General features: G+C 35.7%; 4 protein-coding genes across 4 annotated transcripts in view; 2 read left to right on the top strand and 2 right to left on the bottom strand.

The window, feature by feature from the left end:
- The first annotated feature begins 21 nt into the window (after positions 1-21).
- LOC107713366 (protein FAM136A) lies at positions 22-1,865 on the top strand. The gene is made up of 4 exons (XM_016518855.1): positions 22-89; positions 220-352; positions 1,305-1,445; positions 1,521-1,865. The coding sequence occupies exons 2-4, from the start codon at positions 266-268 to the stop codon at positions 1,707-1,709; spliced, it is 417 nt and encodes a 138-aa protein (XP_016374341.1). The 5' UTR covers positions 22-89; positions 220-265; the 3' UTR covers positions 1,710-1,865.
- Positions 1,866-2,250: 385 nt separating this feature from the next.
- gmcl1 (germ cell-less, spermatogenesis associated) lies at positions 2,251-10,238 on the bottom strand. Its single transcript, XM_016518853.1, has 15 exons — positions 10,020-10,238; positions 9,400-9,586; positions 8,577-8,700; positions 8,378-8,474; positions 8,157-8,254; positions 6,798-6,910; positions 6,643-6,708; positions 6,464-6,548; positions 4,902-4,992; positions 4,690-4,830; positions 4,454-4,523; positions 4,297-4,372; positions 4,056-4,201; positions 3,119-3,206; positions 2,251-3,022 (listed from the first exon to the last, which is right to left on the bottom strand). The coding sequence occupies exons 2-15, from the start codon at positions 9,573-9,575 to the stop codon at positions 2,882-2,884; spliced, it is 1,512 nt and encodes a 503-aa protein (XP_016374339.1). The 5' UTR covers positions 9,576-9,586; positions 10,020-10,238; the 3' UTR covers positions 2,251-2,881.
- A 621-nt stretch (positions 10,239-10,859) lies between these two features.
- Positions 10,860-18,381, top strand: LOC107713363 (vitamin K-dependent gamma-carboxylase-like). The gene is made up of 15 exons (XM_016518852.1): positions 10,860-11,077; positions 11,721-11,927; positions 12,000-12,158; positions 13,336-13,501; positions 13,635-13,713; positions 13,817-13,923; positions 14,022-14,185; positions 14,265-14,569; positions 15,293-15,424; positions 15,770-15,921; positions 16,023-16,192; positions 16,279-16,409; positions 16,533-16,680; positions 17,639-17,849; positions 17,932-18,381. Exons 1-15 carry the CDS (start codon positions 11,047-11,049, stop codon positions 18,083-18,085), a joined length of 2,316 nt encoding a protein of 771 aa, XP_016374338.1. The 5' UTR covers positions 10,860-11,046; the 3' UTR covers positions 18,086-18,381.
- Positions 18,382-20,301: 1,920 nt separating this feature from the next.
- LOC107713362 (sorting nexin-24-like) overlaps positions 20,302-23,537 on the bottom strand; it is a 5,290-nt gene continuing 2,054 nt past the window's right edge. The window contains exons 3-7 of the mRNA XM_016518851.1: positions 22,980-23,084; positions 22,782-22,876; positions 22,616-22,645; positions 22,283-22,347; positions 20,302-21,320 (exon numbers count right to left, since the gene is read on the bottom strand). Coding sequence (XP_016374337.1) covers positions 21,250-21,320; positions 22,283-22,347; positions 22,616-22,645; positions 22,782-22,876; positions 22,980-23,084 — 366 coding nt within the window. The 3' untranslated portion in view covers positions 20,302-21,249. The remainder of the gene's footprint in view (positions 21,321-22,282; positions 22,348-22,615; positions 22,646-22,781; positions 22,877-22,979; positions 23,085-23,537) is intronic.

The raw sequence follows: 23,537 nt of genomic DNA, 5'->3' as shown, positions 1-23,537 counted from the left end.
CCTTCAGAAGAAGTACGGAACCGGAAATAGGACGCAGTCCACTGCGGAAGTGGCGTGCTACTGGTAACATGCTTTAGGTGTAGTAAGAGGTGACCTTACTGAAGAAGTAGTGAATCGCAGGATTTTGCTTTCATTTCACGCTGCAGCATTTTAACGCTTTAGTAATGATTAACAGGCCTTGTTAGTAAAACGTGTCGGTTTGGATTCATGGCATTATAGAGTCGCGGTATGATTGAAGATTAAAGCAGTTGATGTGAGATCAGGAATGGCAGAAGCGCAGCAGGCTCGCGTGCAGAAGGCAGTGGAGGAGATGGTGCAAAGTCTGGAGAAAGATCACATCCGTAAGATGCAGGTAAGCTACTTTTTTCATTTTCCTCCTAAAGCCTAAAGTAGGCTAGATAAAGTTTATCTAGATAAAGTACTACATATCGGTGTTGTTGTTGCTCTTTGTGTTGTTAACATTACTTCACGAGTCTTTATCCTACAGTCTTTAGTTTAAACTGCCACATCAGTTTAAACTAATGTTTTATTCATTTTCTTAATCACAGAAATAACTTTCTTTCGCTAGGATGCATTCAATTGGGCAAAAGTGGCAGTAAAAACTTGTTAACAAGAAAAAAAAAAAGACTATTTTGAATAAATGTTGTTCTTTTGAACTTTGTGTTCATCAAAGAATCCTGAAATAAATGTAACAATGCTTCCAGAAAAAAAAAACCATAATAATAATAAATGTTTCTTGAGCTGCAAATCAGCATATTAGAATGATTTCTGAAGGAGCATGTGACACTGAAGACTGGAGTAATGGTGCTGAAAACTCAGCTTTAATCACAGGAACAAATTACATTTTAAAATATATCCGAATAGAAAACATTATTTGTAATAATATTATACAATATAACGGTTGCATCAAATAAGCTCAGTCTTGGTGAACATAAGACACTTCTTTCAAAATTTATTTTTAAGTAGTAATTTTTTTGCTACATGTAGTCTCTTTTAATATGAAATCATAAAACTGCATTTAACTAATATTTATACAAGAAAATATTTTGGCATAGTTTAAAAGTTTAAATAGTTGTATGTATATCATGTCACACTATAGAACATTGCTGTCAATGTTTTATGTGTCAGATCAACTTCTGATAAATGTGCATTAATCAGTTTTATCATTTGTCAGTTTTTGTTTGTCTTCTCTATTGATTTACTATGTTGGCTAAAGTCGGCTGAAATGTCCAAAATATAGTTTCTGACCACTATTAATCAAAGGTTGATTAAGTAATGGCTGATAACACTCTTCAATCTTTCAGGGCCGCATGTTCCGCTGCAGCGCAGAGTGTTGTGAGAATCCCGGCCACTCCATGAACCAGGTGCACCAGTGTATCGACCGCTGCCACGCACCGCTGGCTAAAGCTCAAGAACTGGTCACCAGTGAGCTCCAGCAGTTTCAGGTGAGTCGACTTTTCAGATCACTTACTTTTAAGCTGAAATAGTGTGATTTGCAAGAACCATTTATTCACCTACAGGATCGTCTCACGAGGTGTACAATGCACTGTAATGACAAGGCCAAGGACCTGTTTGACTCCGGGGCGAAGGAGCCTGCCGTGCGGGCGCTGATGGACAGCTGTGTGGGCAGCTGTGTGGACGAACACCTGAACCTGCTGCCCAGCATGACTCGCAAACTGAAGGACAGCTTGAACTCAATACCTCAGTGAAGCTCTGACTGTGGCCGAGGCTGTATGAAATGGTTCTTGTGGACTCATGAGTGTACTAGATGGAAGAATTTGATCTTTGCTGTCACCTCCTTGTGACTTGGTGAATGGCCATGTGCTGATATCTGTGTCCATATTGTTTGTGGCTTTTGTACAGGCTTTTATATATATATATATATAATATATATAATTTATATATAAATATGAATGTATATATATGTAAATATTTCCTAAACAAATGTGTGTGTGTATATATATATATAAATATTCACAGTATGTAAACAAACTTATTTTGGATGCGATTAATCACAATTAATAGATTTGACAGCACGAATTAATATATAAGTTTAAAATATAGCATTGAAAGAAGCAATGTAAATATATTGCATTTAACATATGAGAATATTTTTTTAATTATAATAAAAATCATGTCACAATATAAAAAAAAAAAAGTCATAATGGTCCTAAAAACTGCATACACACACCTACATATATATATTCTAAATTATATATATATTGTGAATGTGTATTTGTGTACATAAAAAAATCATCCTGTTAAAACCAGTTTTAGTACTGCACTGAGATGTTTTTTCACACTGCAGATTTAAAAAGTGAGCGCAATTTCTTCTGTCTGTACTGTTTTAATGAATATTTTGATTTCTATCACATGACACTTTGGTCCAACAATATTTACATTTAACCAAAACCACATTGTGTATAAATATTGAAAATTGTACTGCTTCATTGGACACCTGTGGAAATCACTTGTCCTGTTGATAAACCAACACATGCCTGTTAACCCTTCACTGTTCCTACATCAGCATGCATTTGACGAAAATGACAACATGTATCACGTTAGCACCAATTTCAAACAACTATAACAGTACAAAACCGATATTCAGTCTTTTTCTTTTTTGCAAAAAAAGGGAATGACTGACAAATGGATAACCAGCCAAACAAGTTTAAATAAAGACTATTTCCAAACAAATACAAACAGAATCAAATGAAGTTCATGACCAAGAGCACTTACTCTTAGCTCTGATGCTGATATAACAAATTATTTAAAAGGCACCTGACTATTTACAAATTAAGCATACAAATAAAATGAATGAAATAATATACATGAAGCCTGAAGGCTGGCCTGGTGGGCGATGGAGGTTTTATGCTGTGTGTGGTCACGACACACTGCGGGCGCTGTTCTCCGGCTCCGGTGTGTCACCTCTCCTCTCACTGGACGGGGAAGTGTAGAGGAAGTTACAGCACACATACAGAGGAAAAGACAAGAGCCGGCTGTCCAGATTCATCACCACGTATTCCTGCGTACATATAACACAATGAAGCTGTTCAGTCAAGCCAAGCCTTAAAGTAACTGGAAATAAACTGGTTTTATATTTAACATTATGACAGAATACCTGGTCCTTTTCAAGGGTAACAAGCTGGTAGCCAGTTGACCGGCTGCAAACCACTTTTCCACTGTTATCAAATGAAGCAAGACGCAATCTGAAAAAAGAGAGAGAAAAAAAAAAGAAAAGTTTTCCAACTTATTAAATACGAAATTAAAACATAATGACTATATTAAATATATATGTAATATATTTATCAACATTATTTAATATACATTTTATTTAGGGCAAATCACTACAGGGAAAACTATTGTTTTTTCATGCATTGGTCAATTTTGAGATTTTGGGCTATTTTTTGCTTTCATAACATCAGGCTAGCAGAACGAAAACATACAAAATACACATTTGTTTATTTTATTACATTTTATCCATTTGCAACTGAAGGTTTTAATTACAATACATGTCTTTAAAGACCGTTTATATTCTGAAGTTTTTTTTTACAGAGTTCATTCTGTATATCATTTGTCTAGTTTTATAGAAAATGTTTAATTATAGATTTTTTCCCCTTAAAATATGGTGAAAAATTATCTTTTACTGGCTGTTGACTGGACTTTCTGATATATGAAGTGATTAAAATATACCAAAATCCCAGCTGTAAAAATCCTTCAACTTTAAGAAGAAAGAAATGTATGCAATTTAGTGCATTTTAATTAGAGAATGCTTATTTTGCATATTTAAACATAACAGTTCCAACTATGGTGATATCTGTTAATTAAATATTTTAATTATAAAGTAATTATTAAAATCATATACAAACATTATAAATATAAATTGATATATTTTGTGCTTATATACTTTCATTACTAAGAAACATATATGTCCAATATATGTACAAGAAAACCTTATTATTATGATTTATAGTTTAGACAGACTGTATGACATATAAAATATGTTATATTACTCATTCCTCCATAATATAAGAAATAATCCGAGGTGTACGGCTCACCGGTACGCAAGGTGGCGTCGTGGCTGTAAACTGACAGCGCCTCCACATGGCTGACTGAGGGTGTTTCTCTTAAAGATGATGAAACGATTTGTATAGGTCACCAGCAGGTCAAAGCCATAATTGAACCCTGTCCATCGCCAACAGTACTGTAGAGACAACAAAAACATACATATATATTCCATTCTAAACCAAAACATGCAGCAAAAGATACAATATATTTAATAGCAGAAGTCCAACTCACATCTCCATCTTTGGTCAGTTTTCGGCCACAGCGCATGCTGTTCAGCTCAAACTCCTCTTTATTGGCCTCTTGTGGTCTGCAACAATCATATTCACTTATTTGCAATTCAAACCCCATTTAATGTTTAGCAGTGACGATGTTTGGGCCGTTCTCTCACCCGTTATCGTTATCATGTTCTGTCCTCAGCATAGCAAACCACTGCTGTTTGTACACGGCGCTCAGCCACTCTGATAAAGACACAAGAGGAAGTGGAATTCATATCCGCCCCACTAATCTCAGCCTCAGACAACAATGGACCATCTGAGGACTATCTGATGCATACTGCACGCAAAACTGGTCTCAGAAATCTTTAATCTGACTAGCTTCGTGTCATTTCTGGGAGGAAAGTCTGACCAGGAGGTAGGATGTTGTCCCGTTCCAGCAAGCGGGCCGAGGCCAGGTCATTGATGATGTACTGCAGGCGGATGTGTCTGAAAACGGGGACGAAGGGCATCCCGTCATCTGTGTTCAGAAACGGCTCCTCTTCTCCAGCCTCTGTGTATGAGTGTGGCAGTTAGGGGAAGGTTATATAAATGCACATATGTAGTTCTATGCATAGAACGTACCACTTCTTCTCTTACACAGCCAGGCGTCTGCATCGAGCAGAAGTTGTTTGATAGGCCCATCCCAGGATGGATTAAGCTGCAAGAACATCCACTGAAAAAAGAGTCAAATACATACAGCAGTGATGTAGTTTCAGTGCACTTGTGCCGGTATTCGGTAATGCGATATATCACGGTAATGAATATGCACGATATTGTTATCGTGGGCACTTCTAAATACAGTGAATAATTATATATTACAAATTATTCAGAATTTTGAATGCATTTTAAGAATACTTTTCCCATCAACTGGTCAAAATGCACAACACCGCCGTATGCAATGCATTTTAAGAATATTTTTCCCATCAACTGGTCAAAATGCACAACACCGCTGTATGCTGGTGAAAGACACGTGCGCACTCTGACGTAAACAAGCCCGGACAAGAAGCACATGGCAGAACATGTGAGAGACGCTCTGGATGAAAGCGCACTTTCACTCTCTGACAGCAGATGGCGCTAAACTGCAGAAATAATAATAATAATAATAATAAATTTAAATGCATGTTATAAGAAAAAAGTTATTAAACCTGTTATACTGTATTATGACAGCACTTTTTTTAACTAAATTTCAATATTGTGATAATACCGTATACCGTGATAAAAGCATTAGCAATTAATCGCAACATGAAAATTTGATACCGGCATATCCCTAAGTGCACCACTAAAACACCAGCTTTAACCCTGTAAAGCAGGACATATGAAATAACAGTCAGAAAAATCAAATTTTTTGACACTCAACTATTAGAATGCAATTAAAATTTTATGCAACTTTATACTGTTTTTGCATCATATTTGATACACCAGGTATTTATAGTAACTAACTGATCACAACAAAAGTGTATTTGTCATCGTATTTATAATCTTTGAAACACTTTAAATTTTTTTTTTTGTTCATAAAAGAACCTTTAAATTTACATCGATATTTCAAAACCTTTTCAATGCCAACAAAAAAAAATATCAGGTTACAAATAAAATAAAAAGTATGTTAGTAGTATAGTAGAGGATGTGTAATAAATATATTAATATATAAATAACATTATGATTAATAATAAAAAAGGGTAGTAAAAACACTGTTACAGTTAAAATCATTATATAATAACATAAAAATATAAAATCAATATAAAATATAAAAACACGTACGAAATCAGTTCCTACTGTGTGTGTGTATGTGTGTACATATATAGGCCTATATTTGTTTTTTCATTTAAAGTTAAAATGTAAAATATGTAAAAAAAAATAATCATTTTAATTGAAATAAAACTTCATTTTATTTAATATGATTCAAATTTGCATTAAGCATAAGTTGCCTAATTCCACTAAATATTAATTTAAAAATATAACTAACAATATAGAAGTTATTCTTGTTCCTTTATCAACATAAATATATAAATAAATATTTAATTGATTAAATAAATGTATTATATTTTATATCATACAATAATAATAACGTTTACAAAGCAGATAAAGTACAATATGTTTTGCCTGTAATACCATGAAATGCTATGATGATATATGATGTCATCTACCTTTTTCAGTGCCGTGTAGACGTCCATTTCCACTTGCATTACGAACAGATCAGAGGACTGAATGAGCTGTTCCATAATTTCCGCCCTACACACACACATATATTAAAATAGACCAAATATTTACTAGCACTAAAACCTTCAGATGAGGTCAGACACAGATGCACATAGTAAGACTGTACCCGAGCTCCTTCATCAGGTCCACGTTCTGATGCGTCATGAGGTTATTGAGGAGCCACTCTAAACACCTGCAAAGCACAGAGAACATGCAACACGTTTCTTGTGTCGCACGTGTGTTAGAGAATAATCAGAAAGGAAATCAGACAAGACTACTGACTTCTTCATGACGGAGTCCAAGCCGTACATGGTGGCCGCGTTATAATAGCTGCACACAGTCTTCACATTCACGTTCTCCTTCATGGTCTCTCCACACTGCTGGATCAGTCCATCCTGGGAAAGACAAACGGCAAATCATTAAGGAAGACAACCTGCAAAGGTGATTACGGGGGTAATTAATTATTGATTAAAACAACTCTATTTTTATATTTTCAACAAAAATTACTATTATACTTTTTTTTTTTTTAGTTCTCTTTACAAAGACAATTATACTGTAACACAGTTCGTAGTGACGGGAAGAAGGAGGCGGGAACCAGCGAACATTTAAACAAACCTTAAACAAAATAAACAAACACAAAATGAAAGTAAAGCGGCAGCCCCTCGCGGACGACTGCCGCACACAAAACACAAAATAAAGTCCAGGCCTGGTCCTCTCTCGTCTTTCACTGTCGTAGCTCCTCCTTTTATCCTTCCGGAGCTCCTCCGTGGGACTCGAGACCGGTGAGTGGTGCAGGTGTCGCTCATTATCAATTACTCCACCGGCCTCGCTCCGTTCCCACGGCTCTCGGCCCCCTGCCCCCACTCGTCACATATACCTACACTACCGTTCAAACATTTGGGGTTGGTACGTTTTTTTCCTTTTTTGTTTTTCGTTTTTTGATCAAAAACATTAAAATAGTAATATAATGAAATTTTATTACAATTTAAAATAACTGTTTTCTTTTTGAATACATTTTAAATTGTAATTTATTCCTGTGATCAAAGCTGAATTTTCAGCATCATTACTCCAGTCTTCAGTATCACATGATCCTTCAGAAATCATTCTAATAGGCTGATTTGCTGCTCAAGAAACATTTCTTTATTCAGGATTCTTTGATCAATTATAAATTCTAGCATTATAAATGACTTTACGGTCACTTTTCCATTTAATGTATTCCTCGCTGAAAAAAATTTATTGATTTCTGTCAAAAACTCCTGACCCCAAACTTTTGCATAGTAGTACACATACCTAAGATAATACCTAGAAATTAAACATTATGATCAACAGGTAATGAGGGCAAAATATTATAGATTTATAATGTGCATCCCACTCGTACTGATTTGACTATGACTATCAAAAGTAATTCTGGCAATTTATAGCCGGTTAGATTACATTTTATGAAGCTAACAAGATGACAGGATGAATTCACAACCAATGTTTTGGTTTGCAATCCATAAAATGAATGCACATGATCATAAAAAGGTATTTTTTATTGTTTGCCAAAAAGGGAAAAGGAAATGAAGTTGCATTATAAAGTAATTGTACGTCTTTATGGAATCAGATGGTAATGGTGCTGTTTTTAACACCAAACATACTCACCAACTGAAGCATACAAGCAGCAGCGAGAACATTAACCACTCGACTTGGTTTGATCAACACGTCATCCCTGTAGAGTGACCCAAAAACCACTTGCAGGGCTACAGGAGATGACAAACACATGGTCAGGATATGAACGTTTGGTGTTTACAATACAACAACAACAACTTAAGTGGGTTCATTGCATCAAGGAGGTGTTAAAAACATATTTTCCCAATCCTCACCCTCCATGTCAATATTCTGGTCTGGAATCTCAAGCTCAATAACCATCATGTTAGACTCCTTCCAGGATCCACTGAACATGCTGGAGAAATAGCCAGACTGCAAAATAAAAAAAAGAGGGAAAAACTTTAAATCAAAGCAAAAAGAAAGTTTCCTGTCTTCAGTACTCTGTTATTAGGAGGACTGAACAGCTGGAACAACCTGACACAGGTAAATTTTATGCAGGTTCCACTCCTGCCCCAGGGCGCGGATCTGGATGTCACTGTTTTCTCCATTCAGAAACAGTGTCTGGTAGATGTACTTTGAGGTGCTTTTCAACTTCTTCCTGTTCACAGAAAGAATGCAGACAAAAAAAACCCAAAACATTAGACACATTTAATAAATACAGCGCTATTAATGTAACAATGCAGGCGTCCACTGTCACATTTATATGACTAAAGTTTAAAAGTTTGGAGTCAGTAAGAGTTTTTTTTTTTAAAGAATACTTTTACTCAGCCAAAGATGCATTAAATTCATCAAAAGTGATACTAACGGTAAATTTTAAGATCTATTCAAAGAAAAGAAAAAAAATCTGAAATGTTTCTTGAGCAGCAAATCAGCATATTAGAATGATTTCTGAAGGATCATGTGACACTGAAGACTGGAGTAATGATGCTGAAAATTCAGCTTTGCATCACAGGAATAAATTACATGTTAATATATATCCACATAGAAAACAAATTAAACTTTAATTATATTTCACAATATTACCACTTTTACTAGTGATGCAACAATATATTGCATCACAATAATTCACAATACAAAAATGCAATAATATGCACTGCAGAAAGTGGCAATAGCATCAAATATGGTAAACCCAGAAAGTCACATATTTGATTTTCTGTGTTTATTAATTATTCTTAATAAATTAAAAATAATAAAATACAATATTTACAACTTTTTATTTGAATTTGAATTTGAATTATTTTGGCTAAAGTATTGTGAGATCAGTATTGTGTATCGAACTGAGTTGTGACATTCTCACCTGCGTGGCGTGTCCAGCTGACTGTCCTCTTCCTCGGGCTCGCTGTCACACTCACAGTGCGAGCTGCGTTTCCTCTTCCTGCACTCACAGCTGTGTCTGTTCCCAGCGCACTGCCTCTCCACAGCCTCCTCTGGGCCCCGGGGTGACGACTGGAAGCGGCTCCCGAGTGAACCCATAATTATTCAGCCTACAAAAACACACACTACCCATGTTACCAAACTGGTTAACAGCATTGACATGGCATGACAACTGTACAACCAGTGCATTTATACTGGGTGCCACCTGCAGAAAGTCTAAAAATAGTACAACTTGAACACTGTATTAAGTCAGGTGACAGCCTCATTTTCCAGTGCTTAATTTGCATTATCTAAAGTGAATTTGCCTAAATTAATGTCACTGCACATTCCAGTGGTTCCAATTAAGAAGCTTCAGGCTGATGGTTTAGCACAGAATCAGCGATGTTATGTTGTGAAGTGACTGGCTTACAAGCATTTATTGATGTCGAGGTGTCAGTATCACCGTTATACTATCTTAACATCATGAACTTTTATTTCTGCATACGCTGTCGTTTTTATGATACACAACAGTAGTAAACAATCCCGCCTCTTGTAAACACTCACCCCAAGCTTCTGCCTCTCAAAATACTGGACACACCCTGGACTCTGCTCATCAACCGCTGTGCAAATGCATCCTCAGGCGTATAACGAACGCATATATTAGATTTTAATGACCGCACATCGAAATCGGCTGTAAAATGTATAACAAATGAATCCGCGGTTTGGTAAACAGCAAACAAACAGGAGGTCTGTGTCTCTCCTCCACGTCACGGCTGTCTGTGATGTTCGCCGGGTGCTGCTGCCACCTAGAGTCGCGGAGATGCTACAATCCAAAAATAAATAAATAAATTCCGGTGTAATGAAAAAGTTTCAAAGTTTTCATAACAGACGTTTTATTGTTGCTTTATGTCTATCAGTTCTGAGTAGTTTATAATTATGAAATTAAACAAATTGTTGAACAAATGTAACAATTAGAGAACGTTATTTGCATAGATATGTATATACATATACATGTATAAATAAATAATCGACCATTAGGGAACGTATACGTTATTTTGTGTTATTTAAGAAAAACACCCTGCAACGTTCTCGGAACGTTATTCTATACAAAAATATTAAACCTAAAAACAAGGTTCCTAGAATTTTACTGCTAACATTAGGGGGAACGTCTTGTGTTTGAAAAGTTAACAGCATAACATAAATGGCTTTGGTATTCAGCTGAGATATTTTCATTCACTCTAAAATAGAAATGAAAAAATGTTGCAAGTTGCAACCCCAAATCAAACCACAGCCACTCGTTGACGACGTGCTCAGGTTTGACCACTAGAGGCGCTGCTCGTTTCCAGCGCGCCTTTGCAGGGCGGGACTTAGCACGGAAGCAGCCAATGAGCGTCCAGAGATCGCCGCAGTCCCCTAGCTGTCTGTGGAGAGCCGACCTTTCAGGGCGCTGTGCGTCTGTTTGACGCTGACACGTACCTCACTCTCACGCGTAGAAGTCTACCGATGTGTCGGTTGTGAAAGTATTTCGGTCGGTTTAAGACTGACAAGCATTTTGTAACCTTTAGCGCACACTGGTTTCAAAACCTGCAACATGGAGCCCGGAGCGAGTGACGCGCAGGCAGGTAAATACTGTATTACTACAGTAAAAGTGGCATAAAGAGATTGTATGGATATAATACTACCGAACGACGTTGCATACTTGGACATTAGCTTTAGTATGCATTTGATTATTTAAGGTTTACACATCGTTTGATTAATTAAGTGTATTAATAGTTAAATGTAATTAGATGTTATTTGATTTGTTTAGGTTGCGTCGAAAACAATGCACGTATTGTTTTGTAGTATACTATGAAGTGTACTAATAAGAAAATGTATTGCCCAGAGGTGCTTATTTACATAGCTCAAGAGACATTATGGCGTTCTCAGTTTAGTTTTATTCAGGTCTCAGATGTGTCTCCTAAATTCATTCAGCTAAGAAAATAGACACGAATGTTAACATAAACGTTTAAAGCTGTGAAATTAATATGGATAGTATATCTCAAATTATTTGATCTAAAAGAGCATAAGAAATATTTTAGAATTATTTGAGTTCATATTGAAATCTCTGCCATTGAAAGCTCTGGTAAACTTGAGCAGAATGTGAAACTCTAGAGATGAGATGTTCTTTTTTTATATACTGGAGACTTATTGCTCTCAGTTTAATCTCATTGCTGTCCAGGAGAAACAACGGAGACATTAATGAGATTCCATTTCTCACTTCCACAGGTGCTCCATACGTTGAACCATCCAAAGTGAAGAAAAAGAGCAGTAAGGAGAACAAACAGGCAATCTTGGCCCCGTCGGAGCAGACCAGCACCGTGAAGCGTCTCTTTGGCTTTGAGAAGGAAGACATCTCCTCATGGCATCGGCTGGTGTGTCTCCTCAATCGCCCCACTGACCCGGCCTCATTGGGCATTTTCCGTTTCTTATTCGGTGAGTACTCATGCATGGCATCCATAATTCTGAATTGTGGTTTGGGTGTTAATGTGTGCTGTGTTTTTTCAGGCATGCTGATGGCGCTGGACATCACCCAGGAGCGAGGCCTGAGTCATCTGGACTACAAGTATTTAGATGGGGCACCTGTGTGCCGCTTCCCCCTCTTCAACTTCCTGAAGCCTCTTCCCATGGACTGGATGTTCTTTGTGTATTTTGTGATGTTCCTTGGTGAGCTCCTCGAAAAAGTCTATATGAAATGCAACCGTGATTGCCCATTTATTCCTATATGGCCTTGTTTCTGGAAGTATTTTTCATATTCATGTTCTCTATAGGCATTTCTAAAAATGTAAACTTTTTAACTTAACTGTAGTACTGTATAAGATTTCCACTCAAACCGAAAGCATAAATCTAGGCAGTGCGCTGCCTGTTTCAGAGCAAAATGCAAACTGACATTTCATTCAGCGCATATACTTACTTGCCGGCAACCCGCCAAAATAAAAGCTTGCTGATTTTAGGTTTGAAAATGATAAAAACTTCATTAAAAAAATAATTTAATATTAGCATTGTATTTTAATTGTATTATAAAATAACTGTATTTTATTTTATACTCAATTTATTTTTAAATATAATAGTATTATCACACTGATTATTTTGTTTCATATTTTATTTATTATATTAAAATACAAAATAAATAAATGCAATAATGCTATTATCACTCTTAATAATTATTTTATTTGTATAGTTATATTTAATGAGTCACACTATGTGCAGTGTGAGTACCAAACCAAATCCACCAGACCGAAAAACGTATGTGCACCCCTGTTTTTATTATTATATTATGATATATATTATTAAAAAAATTTAATTGATAAAAATATTTTATGGAGATATTCACAATATATTGGTTAGTTGGTTGTTGGTTGTATATTGGTTATACTGTTAGCTGATATTTAATTTTAAATGTCTCTATTTTTATAACTAGATTACTTTTTTCATCATTTTACACTTACAGTTGATCATTAAAAAACATCAAGAAAGTAAACTTAAAACCATGTTAAATGAAAACGATAGCTAGCCTCAAAATATGTCCATATTCTGTACAATAATTTTTTGATGCATAAATTCACTTAATGCATTTAAAAGAATTAATTTTAGTTTTTAGTGTTTTATTTCTTATTTATTTTGACGAAATTGAATACTATTTTAATATTGGCCATTTATCAGTTATCAGCCATCACATAAAAATAATTATCAGCTTATTGGTATCGGCCAGAATGGAGAAAATTAGTTGGGAATTTTTACTTTTCAGAACCCAGTTGCGTCAATCTACAGTTAGCATATGTTTGTCTGCTTAAAGAAGTACTGCGTTCACAAGACTGATTATCCACTTGTGTGTGTTTTGCAGGTGCTGTTGGTATCATGCTCGGCTGTTTTTATCGCCTTGCCTGTCTGATGTTTATATCCACCTACTGGTACGTTTTCTTCCTGGACAAAACAACCTGGAACAATCACTCTTATCTGTACGGACTCATCGGCTTCCAGCTCACGCTCATGGACGCCAACAGATACTGGTAAAGATAGAATATTTGGACACTCACACTTAAAAAATATGCATTACACAACAAAACATCAATCCAGGAGTCATTTATTTAACAAAAAAATGGCACAAGTGCACTTCACAGGAAAAACATTGTCTTAATGCAGGTCATTAGATGGACTCCGAGACCCCAGGAAGAGGAACGCCCATGTACCACTGTGGAACTACACTATGCTGAGAACTCAGGTGAATCTCGATTTAGCCAGAAATATCAACCCTGTGTTGTAGGAGATTATCTACATTGAGAAAATTATGATTAGATATACTGAATGTGCATTGCCTTTGACAGATTTTCATAGTGTACTTCATCGCTGGAGTCAAGAAACTGGATGCTGATTGGGTGGAAGGATACTCAATGAAGTACTTGGCGCACCATTGGTTATTTGACCCTTTCAAGTGAGTATATTGGCCTCCAACAACTTCTGCCCAAGTATAACACATTGTATTTATGGATCAGCATCATGCTTGTTGTTATTTCTCCTTTGCTGTTTCAGACTGATCTTGCCTGTTGAATTGATCAATCTGATGGTGGTCCACGGTGGAGGTCTGATCTTAGACCTCACAGCTGGCTATCTGCTCTTCTTTGATGCCACACGTCCTGTCGCCGCCGCCTTTGTCAGCTATTTCCACTGCATGAATTCCCAGCTCTTTAGCATTGGTAAAAATGACTCAAAAAACTAGTTCGCCCAAAAGATTTGCAATTATGAAGACGTCATTATATTTATTTTTATCCTCAGGAATGTTTTCGTACACCATGTTGGCCACTAGCCCTCTCTTCTGCTACCCTGACTGGCCCAGATGCTTTTTCGGCCGTTTCCCAGAGTTCCTCCAGCCCATACTGCCCTTCATCTCTCCTCCCCCGATTCCCAGCTCCTCCTGCGTCTACCCAAATCCACCCAGTGGGTCTGGAGAACAGCAAGAAGAGGCTCACGCTGCTCCCAAACCCACCACACCGAGCTTCAAGCACAAGTTTAGAGCAATTTTCACCATCCTTTACATCACGGAGCAGTTCTTCTTGCCGTACTCGCACTTCATCACGCAGGTGATTTAAAACTACGCTACGCTGTTTGAGTGCAGTTTGATCTAGAACCTTCAGTCGATCAGAGGATACAGCGCTTTCACAATCAGTGTAAACACAGACAGTGAGCCAAAGCAAATATCTGCACAAACCTTTGGAAGAGGAATCACAGGCCTTGCTGGGAAGAGATTATACACTATGGGTAGAGATTTGAACAAATTTATCAGTCTAAGAAATAAACGCAGGCATGCAACTCATCCTGCACTGTTTGTGCTAAAAACATGAATGATACCTCTGATTGTGAACCTTGTTACAATTGCCATTACATTTTTATTTAACAAGCAGACTTATGATTAGCACATTGTATACAATAACACTGATGAAAAAATTTAATTAATTCAATTAAAGTTAAATTAATATTAATAATTAAATAATGATAATATTAATAATAATAAAAATATGTATTATTATTATCATAGTATTTAACTTGATAACTGGTTTTGTGGTCCAGGGTCACATTTTACTTTTATTATTCATACATTTTAACGTTATTAATATTATATTTTTTATTAATTATTTAACTTAATAATAATAAAATTTAACTTTTATTTTATTTGTTATCATTATTATTGAATTATTAATTGTTATTTAATAATGCATTTTAACAATGTAACATTTTATTATTATTATCATTATGCAAAATATACGAATTTCAAATGTGAACAATGTAATCTCTTGGCTATACAGGGCTATAATAACTGGACAAATGGACTGTATGGCTACTCATGGGACATGATGGTTCACTCTCGCTCACATCAGCATGTCAAGATCACTTACACAGACGGTGTAACGGGGGATGTTGGATATCTGAACCCTGGAGTGAGTCGCTTAATAAACAGAAGTCAGTTTTATAGGAACGTTCCAGGTTAAATACAGGTTAAGATCTATTGGTAATCATTTCGACACATCTAAGTTTATGGAAGATTTTTTTTGTGTGTGTATTTAAATTTTTCATTAACTTGCAATAGAAGTATATGGAGAAAAATGAATTTTTCATGATAATCAACAGTGTGTTACAGATACCGTCAATGGAGCTTAACTTGTTTTTGGCCCACAATATTTCTTATTTTAGCACTACACCAACTGGAAGTAATTGAAATGGTACCACAACATTATAATGCTCTTTTATACTGTATATGCTTACCTTCTTATTTCAACATGCAGGTTTTCACTCAGAGCCGGAGATGGAAAGACCATGGAGACATGTTGAAGCAGTACGCCACCTGCCTCAGTGAAAATCTGCCACGGTTCAATATCTCAGACCCAGAGATCTACTTTGACATTTGGGTGTCCATTAACGACCGCTTCCAACAGAGGTTAATAATGCTTACTCTGTGTTCAGTTGACACTGCTAGATGATGCAAAATGATAGCCCAAGGCTTCTGACATCAAAGTTGGCTCTCCTTCTGTCCTGTAGGATATTTGACCCACGTGTTGATATCGTAAAAGCCGATTGGTCACCATTCCAGCCCAATTCATGGCTCATGCCACTGCTCGTTGACCTCTCACCGTGGAGGACTAAATTTGAGGAGATTGAAGGGTCTTTAGACAACCAGACTGAGGTGGTCTTCATCGCTGACTTCCCAGGTCTGTGTGTTTTTTTTTAACTAGAATATCTTTGCTTATTTACCCACACAGATGCCCAGTTATTATTGATGTTGTGACAACCACAGGCCTTTATCTTGAAAACTATGTGAGTGAGGATCTTGGGAACACCAGCGTTCAAGTCCTGGTGGGTCAGGTGAATGTTGAAATGGTGGACGAGAAGAAGAACTACAGTTTACAACCTGGAGAAAAGATGCAGGTACAATTCTTAGTTCCTCTTTAATGAACTCTGATTCATTCTACTGTAACGTTTTCAATTCTTACTATTATTAATGTTTGTGTCTATGTTCATTTGATGTGCTAAAAGTCATTGTGTATTAAGATTCCAGCTGGTGCGTACCATAAGGTGTACACGGTGTCTGAAGGGCCATCGTGTTACATGTACATCTATGTAAATACTACTGAGGCAGAGCTTCAGAAGAACTTCACAAAGCTTTCTGAACTTCAGGAGAAAGTGCGCAATGGAACGGGTAACTCACTTTCCATAACCTGTCAAAACTTTGATTCACAACTATTACAAATTCCATCAGATTAAAGGAACAAATATTTTCCATGCTGCTTTTTGTTTTTGTAAGCTAATTTTCAGTTGATCAAATTAATTAACATTACCTAATGTTCAAAGGTTTGGAGTTTGTTTTTGATTGTTTTGTTTTTTTATGCTCACCAAGGCTGCATTTTTTATTTAATCAAAAACATGCAGTAAAATTGGTTATATTGTGAAATATTATTACATTTTAAAATAACTTTTGTATTTGAATATATTTTAAATGTAGTTTATTCTTGTGATGGTAAAGCTGAATTTTCAGCATCATTACTCCAGTCGTCAGTGTCACATGATCCTTCAGAAATCATTCTAATATGCTGATTTGCTGCTCATGAAACGTTTCTGATTATCAATGTTGAAAACCACTGTGCTGCTTCATATTTTGGTGGAAACCATGATGCATTTTTTCAGTATTTTCTGCTGAATAAAAAGTTCAAAAGAACAGCATCCATTTTAAATATTGTAGAAATATTTTTGTAACATTGATAATGTCTTTTACTGATGCTTTCTTAATCAATTCAATGCATCCTTCTTTAATAAAAGTATCAATTTTGTTCAGAAAAAATAAATAACCCAACATTTTGAACAGCAGTATATTTACTTTGATTTGCAGCATTGCAAACTGCATTCACACCAACAATGTGAATTAAAATTTAATTCAGATTAGGTCAGTGTAAAAACGTATGCCACAAAACAAATGGCAACAACATCTTTATTTAAAATATGAACAGAACTTGTAAATATACAGTACTTGTCTATTTCAAACTCTCCCTGGCCTTCGTAGGAAAACGTCCAACATCAATGCGAGTTAAAGAAGCTACGTTATTATTTTTTTGTGTAGCTCCCCTGAAGAAACGGATGTAACAACTTGTTGCTGTTTCTAGAAACCGAGCCTTTGCCTCCTGAGCTGCAGCCGCTCATCACCGGTCTCGACGACCAGGACTCAACAGGAGACAACAGCGTGATCGATCCTGTAGTACGAGTCTTCCTGAAACGACAGAAGCGCATGCAGGAGGTGAAAAAGCGACGAGAAGCTTCTTTGATCGAAAGGTTCCAGAGATTTGCCTCAAAGAAATACTACTCGATTAGACGAGGGTACGTTAAGGCATTAACTCGTATATTATATGCCTACAGTCATGACAGTAGTGAATAGTGTTATTTTGGTTTATCTTTTGAGGTTCCTGATGACAGCCATTGCTTTGCGTAACCTGGCCGTGGGTTTGCCATCGCTAGAGCAACTGACAAGAGAAGTGGCCTACGCCAACATGAAGGAGACCGAGACCAGTCAGGATGAGCATCTTAAAGATGAGGTGGGCCACGGAGAGCTGTGAGAAAAGACACTGTTACTGAGCTGCTGGAGGATCCTGCAGCAAATCAACAAATGCTTTAGTAGGTCAGTATTTTTGGAGCAAATTTGGAGTTTATTGTTTACAGTTTGGTCATTATTTTATTATTTACTGAAACCCAAAAATGAGTCTTCTTTTACACACCCTCATGTTGTTCTAAACCCATGTCTGTTAGATTTTTATACTGTAGTCGTAAAGACTATTTTATGGTACCATTTTCTATTTGTTTGTTTGTTTTTGAGTTTGAAAATGTCAATTTTGTTGAACTTCCTTTGTATGGAAAAGAGCAGCGGGAACATTCTTCAAAATTTCTTCTTTTGTGTTCCACTAATATAGAGTTTATACAGGTTTGGAACAACATGAAAGTAAAATAAGTTGGTTTATATTTAGGATTTCGAATTTTTGGGTGAACTATCCCTTTAAATATGGAAGCTTATTTCTCCCACTGAATAGAAATGCATCTGCATATGCATCAGGTCAGGTGTCCAAAAATGCGAGAAAAAATTGTGAGATAAAAAGTTACAATTACATTTTGTATATTTTTATTCTGTGGCAGAAATAAGCTGCCATTTTTTGCTCCCACAATTGGTTACTGAAATTCAATTAATGACACTAAAAATGTACTTGCCTCTTTTCTTTTCTTTTTTTCCGAGAGTAGAGTCTAGTATTTGCTAGTTTAAAAGCTATTACTGTTATTTTTTCAGTATTAAATCTAATAATTAAATCTAGTATTTAAATCTTATTAAACTAAACAAAACTTGGCTTTTTGTGGGCAGGGTTCCCACTCTTTCATGAACACCAGATTCAAGGACTTTTTAAAGCACCATTTATTTTATATCAAGCACCTATCAAATTCACACCCCAGCATATGTAGTGTCATGAAAGACCTTACAGTACTTAACATTTCACTTACACTTAACATTTACATAAAAAAATTCAGAGTAATAATGTTTTGAATGTGTAGGTTTCATAAATTTAGACCATTTTGAGCAGTTGTGTTCAAAGGAATTTAATGAAATCTATTGAAGTCAGTACTGGTAATATTCAAATACAATTTCTAAAATATTGATAAAATATGCATCAAACTGGTTTTTGCTGTAGTTCTTGTACACAATTTAAATTTGAAAGAATTTCTCATTTTTTAAATTAATAAAAAGTTGTTAAATGTTGTAATAACATGGTAAAACCTGTTAAAATTAAAAAATAGGACTTTCTATTTGCTTTTAAACTGTAAATGCTTTTCACTAAGCTGTTTTTCCAATTTTTCAAGTTCTACACTTTCTCTTTAGCTCCATGTTGCAGTAAGTTTTGGGAGCTCTTTTTAGTCCATCTCCTATCCTGAGTCTTGCAGAGACTGACAAAAATGAGCTCCTAAAACTTACTACCAGATTCAGTGGTACAAGAGGATGTGGTGCTGGTCCTTCAAGAGTCACTCTCAACTTATCTGTCCATAAAGCCTATAAAAATAGTAATGTATTTCACAACACTTCAGAATGTTATTCTTATTAAGTAGGGGTCATTTTTTAGGATTTTTTTACCCAAGCAATTACCAGCATGCCCCTTCTTACCTTCTTTCTTCCTTGGATGCTTTGTACCATGGTGCTCTGAGATTTATTACTGATTGTAAATTTTCAACTCATTGTGATTTATATGAAAGAGTTGCATGGCCTTCCTTAAAGTACTTTCCAGGCCTTGAATCCATATGTCTGAAATTCAAGTACTGCGTGGGAATGTTTGAAGCATACCGTTTTTTTTGTTTTGTTTTTATAAAACCAAATATAAGCATTTATCGTACAATTCACCCTTTAGTGCTCAAGGTATCCTGCCATGCATTGTCTCATCACAGGATTTATTCATACATTAAATCAAATGCAGTTAGAAACTATTTTCAAATCATCTTTCAATTGGACAAATCTTGTCTATAAAATGTGCCAAACATGGACGGGTTCTGAATTGTCTTTAATGCATAAGTTTCGTTATGCAAAATGCTGCATTATTAAATGCTGGGTTTTATGCAACATAAATCTTCTCACAGCTTTTACATGCACACTATGACTGTGAGATTAAGAATGCAAGAAAGCTGTTCCGATGGGATTTGTCTGTATGTGTCAGTTTTTGAATAAACAGTGCAACACTACCCCAATGTGTCATTATAACATGATTGAAAGATGACAAAGTATTTAATTAATGAATGAATTCGATGTTTTATTGCTGTCAGGTTTAAAATGATATTCATTTACAACTGATCTTTTCACCATTGTTAAAGTGCATGAGAATCCAAAGTGTTAACAATAACACACACATAATGGAATGGCACATTGTCCATATGCAGAATTAAGACATCTAAATAAACAATTCTAGAACTGCTTGAAATGGTACATAACAAATCAGCTTTATAACATTTAAACAGGTTAAACTTCTCAAACTGCATTATCTTCTCGACTACTTCCAACAGTAATGAAAAACTGTTACAACTAGTGTTCATGCACTCTTACTACTCAGTGAAGTTTCTAAAAATATTAGACTAACATTAGTCCAGACTAAACTGCATTTTCAAAGAAGAGAATCCACTGAAAATGGTTTACTTAGCTGCAGGTTAGCAGTGGAGAATGCAAGTTTTTTACTTTAAACAACAGCTCTTTTTCACAGTTTTGGGCTGTAACATGACGTAAGACTGGCTTTACACTGGTTTGATTCATTCAGTACTTCCCTTTTTGCTAATTTGGCTGGTAATCAATAATTGCCACATCAAAAACAAAGAATGAAAATAACGTTCATACAATAACATAATGAAAAGGTTCAGTTCAAGGCTTTTCCAACACCTTATTTCACAAGTCACCTCACTTGGAGAAACACACAGTCAGTGGATCAGACATCCTTCTGATCTCACATATGACACGAGGACAGATGTGCAAATACATGCGGAGGTACTTAAACGAAACCTTGATATGAATGTTTACTTTGTGACCAACTAAAGTCTCAATTCCTGCAAATACAGGACACAAAAACAAATGAGCGCTGATGCCAAACTACACTCTTAAGGCTGTAATGACGGAGTCTGTTAAACTGGTGCTGTGTGATTTAGTGTTGGTAATACCAATCCCTTTTTATCCGTGAACTTGATGTGACGTCGTCTGTAGTGCTGAGATCTACCTCGGCTGGAAGTCTGGGTAAAATATTCCACGAATCACACCTTCAATAACCATATTTGAAAATGTATCTGCAAACAATAGAGAAACATTCATTAAATGTATTTGTAAAACAATACATAGGCATATGCAGTGTTTATTACAGGATTTTGTTCTTGCAGCATATCTTTTAGTAAAATACCATTTTATTACAACGAGACTGAAACTTTAACTACACAGAGACAAATGAGCAGTAATTAGACTGATTGAAGTTCTCCGCTCAGTTCAATTCAGTATATGTGACCCTGGAGCACTTAACAGTCTTAAGTCGTAGTGCTGAGATTGTAGCAATAGCCAAAAATACATTGTATGGGTCAAAATTATTGATTTTTCTTTTATGCCAAAAATCATTAGGATATTAAGTAAAGATCATGTTCCATGAAGATATTTTGTACATTTCCTACTGTAAATATATTAAAACTTCAGTTTTGATTAGTAATATGCATTGCTAAGAACTTCATTTGGACAACTTTAAAGGCGATTTTCTCAATATTTTGATTTTTTTGCACCCTCAGATTCCAGATTTTCAAATAGTTGTATCTCGGCCAAATATTGTCCTATCCTAACAAACCATACATCAAAGAAAATCTTATTTATTCAGCTTTCAGATGATGCATAAATCTCTATTTCGAAAAATTGATCCTTATGACTGGTACTGTGGTCCAGGGTCACATATATTAATATTAATATATTATTCATTATATACACATACACACACACACACACAAGCATACTTGTTATAAAAAATGTTTGTTTTACTGTAACTTCATGATGCTTAATGCATTAGGTATTATGAACTATATTTAACATCTATATTCATTTTTATATCGGTGTAACAAAACAATTTTATTCAACAGGCATATTTACAAATATTTTTATTTATCAGTCACTCATGAACAGGAGAGAAGAAACCATGAATGCATATGAATTCATCTCTACCTTAAAAAAAAAAGAAGAAGAAAGAAAGTAAGTAAGATGAAGGACAGACATGTACCATTGGTTGTAGGCAGCAGATAGGGATCTCTCAGGAAGAGAAGTGCTGGTTGATGTGTCAGTTTACTGCAGGGTTTGGAGAGGAAAGGTCAGAGAGAGAACACAATGACTCACAAACTAGTTGGGTTTGTGATGACAGTGATAAAACACAAAGCTGACTGTGAAATTTATCACGCGGGTGGTGTCATTTCCCAGCTAGCGCAATGACTTCTCAAAAGCACTTTTATAAGAGCACTTGACATCAAAATGGCTCTGAAATGGTTTGTTTTTTTACAGAAAAACCTGTTGATGTGCTGTGCTTTTTTCTTTTTACTGTAATAAGTAGCCAACATACCTTGATTCCTCTGATTCAGTTTCAAATGATCTAAACAGAAAAAAACAATCACGTCAACACACAAGTATGCTTTTTTTAATTACTATTTTGAAATGTCTTTGTTTGAACAAAAGTCTGCTTTCTAAGGCCTTTACTTCAGACAAAATTACACACTATAAAGCCTTACCCGTAACTCTCAGTTTTCGGCAGTGACGGGAAATGGCGGATATTGAGGAAATCCAAGAATATCTTTGGAAGAACCTCATTTTCCATGATTATAGTCTACACATACACACAAAGACAATCAAATGGTTATTCCAGAAAACAGGAAAGGGCTGTTTTTCATCGTGTCATTTCATTTGTTAAGCATCAATTCAATCAATACCTGGAGATAGAGCTCGAGTCCCTGTCTCCTCTGATCAAGAACCTTGGGCACCCAGTTCCTCACATGCTTCGAAGGGATTTCTGGAGGTTTAATGATCTTTTTAAGCTACAAAGAATACATAATAGAAAAAAAACATGTTACAAACTGGCCAGAAGCTGTCTCTAGTGTTTACACACAAGGGCAGTCATGTTCTTCACGTGGAATTTCTGCATTTACCAAAAACTGTAAATTGCGTAAATGTCCACTTCATCTGACACTTGACGTCAAATATCCTCTTTCCTTAATGTACACTATCATATATGATGTACTGTAGCAGCACACAATAAACAGTCAACTACATTATTCTTTCTGAGCACATACAGTGAAAAAGTACAAACTAGTACAATTGTGCTGATGTTAAGCTGAAAACATGCAGATTTTTTCAAAGGAACTACTTGAGAAACAGTGCTTTTTCACAAGTACATGCTGTTGCTCACATTCCAGAATTCCTCTGTGAAATATAAACAGTAATTATATATATATATCAGCACTCCTTTGGAAAGACCCCGGGGCCACTTT

Source organism: Sinocyclocheilus rhinocerous, unplaced genomic scaffold (assembly GCF_001515625.1).
Source record: "Sinocyclocheilus rhinocerous isolate Xijiao unplaced genomic scaffold, SAMN03320098_v1.1 scaffold688, whole genome shotgun sequence".
Lineage (NCBI taxonomy): Eukaryota > Metazoa > Chordata > Actinopteri > Cypriniformes > Cyprinidae > Sinocyclocheilus > Sinocyclocheilus rhinocerous.
This window is presented reverse-complemented; position numbering and strand designations above follow the sequence as displayed.

What these genes read in the sequence shown, in the direction of transcription:
- gmcl1 (XM_016518853.1), bottom strand. Translation starts at nt 9,575, where the DNA reads ATGGGTTCACTCGGGAGCCGCTTCCAGTCGTCACCCCGGGGCCCAGAG. An exon ending in GCTGTGTAAGAGAAGAAGTG is followed by an intron (nt 4,831 to 4,901) that starts GTACGTTCTATG and finishes ACTCATACACAG; the next exon opens with AGGCTGGAGAAGAGGAGCCG. An exon ending in GAACATGATAACGATAACGG is followed by an intron (nt 4,373 to 4,453) that starts GTGAGAGAACGG and finishes TGATTGTTGCAG; the next exon opens with ACCACAAGAGGCCAATAAAG.
- LOC107713363 (XM_016518852.1), top strand. Translation starts at nt 11,047, where the DNA reads ATGGAGCCCGGAGCGAGTGACGCGCAGGCAG. An exon ending in TTCCCAGCTCTTTAGCATTG is followed by an intron (nt 14,186 to 14,264) that starts GTAAAAATGACT and finishes TTTTATCCTCAG; the next exon opens with GAATGTTTTCGTACACCATG. An exon ending in CTTCATCGCTGACTTCCCAG is followed by an intron (nt 16,193 to 16,278) that starts GTCTGTGTGTTT and finishes TGACAACCACAG; the next exon opens with GCCTTTATCTTGAAAACTAT.
- LOC107713366 (XM_016518855.1), top strand. Translation starts at nt 266, where the DNA reads ATGGCAGAAGCGCAGCAGGCTCGCGTGCAGAAGGCAGTGGAGGAGATG. An exon ending in ATCACATCCGTAAGATGCAG is followed by an intron (nt 353 to 1,304) that starts GTAAGCTACTTT and finishes TCAATCTTTCAG; the next exon opens with GGCCGCATGTTCCGCTGCAG. An exon ending in GTGAGCTCCAGCAGTTTCAG is followed by an intron (nt 1,446 to 1,520) that starts GTGAGTCGACTT and finishes ATTCACCTACAG; the next exon opens with GATCGTCTCACGAGGTGTAC.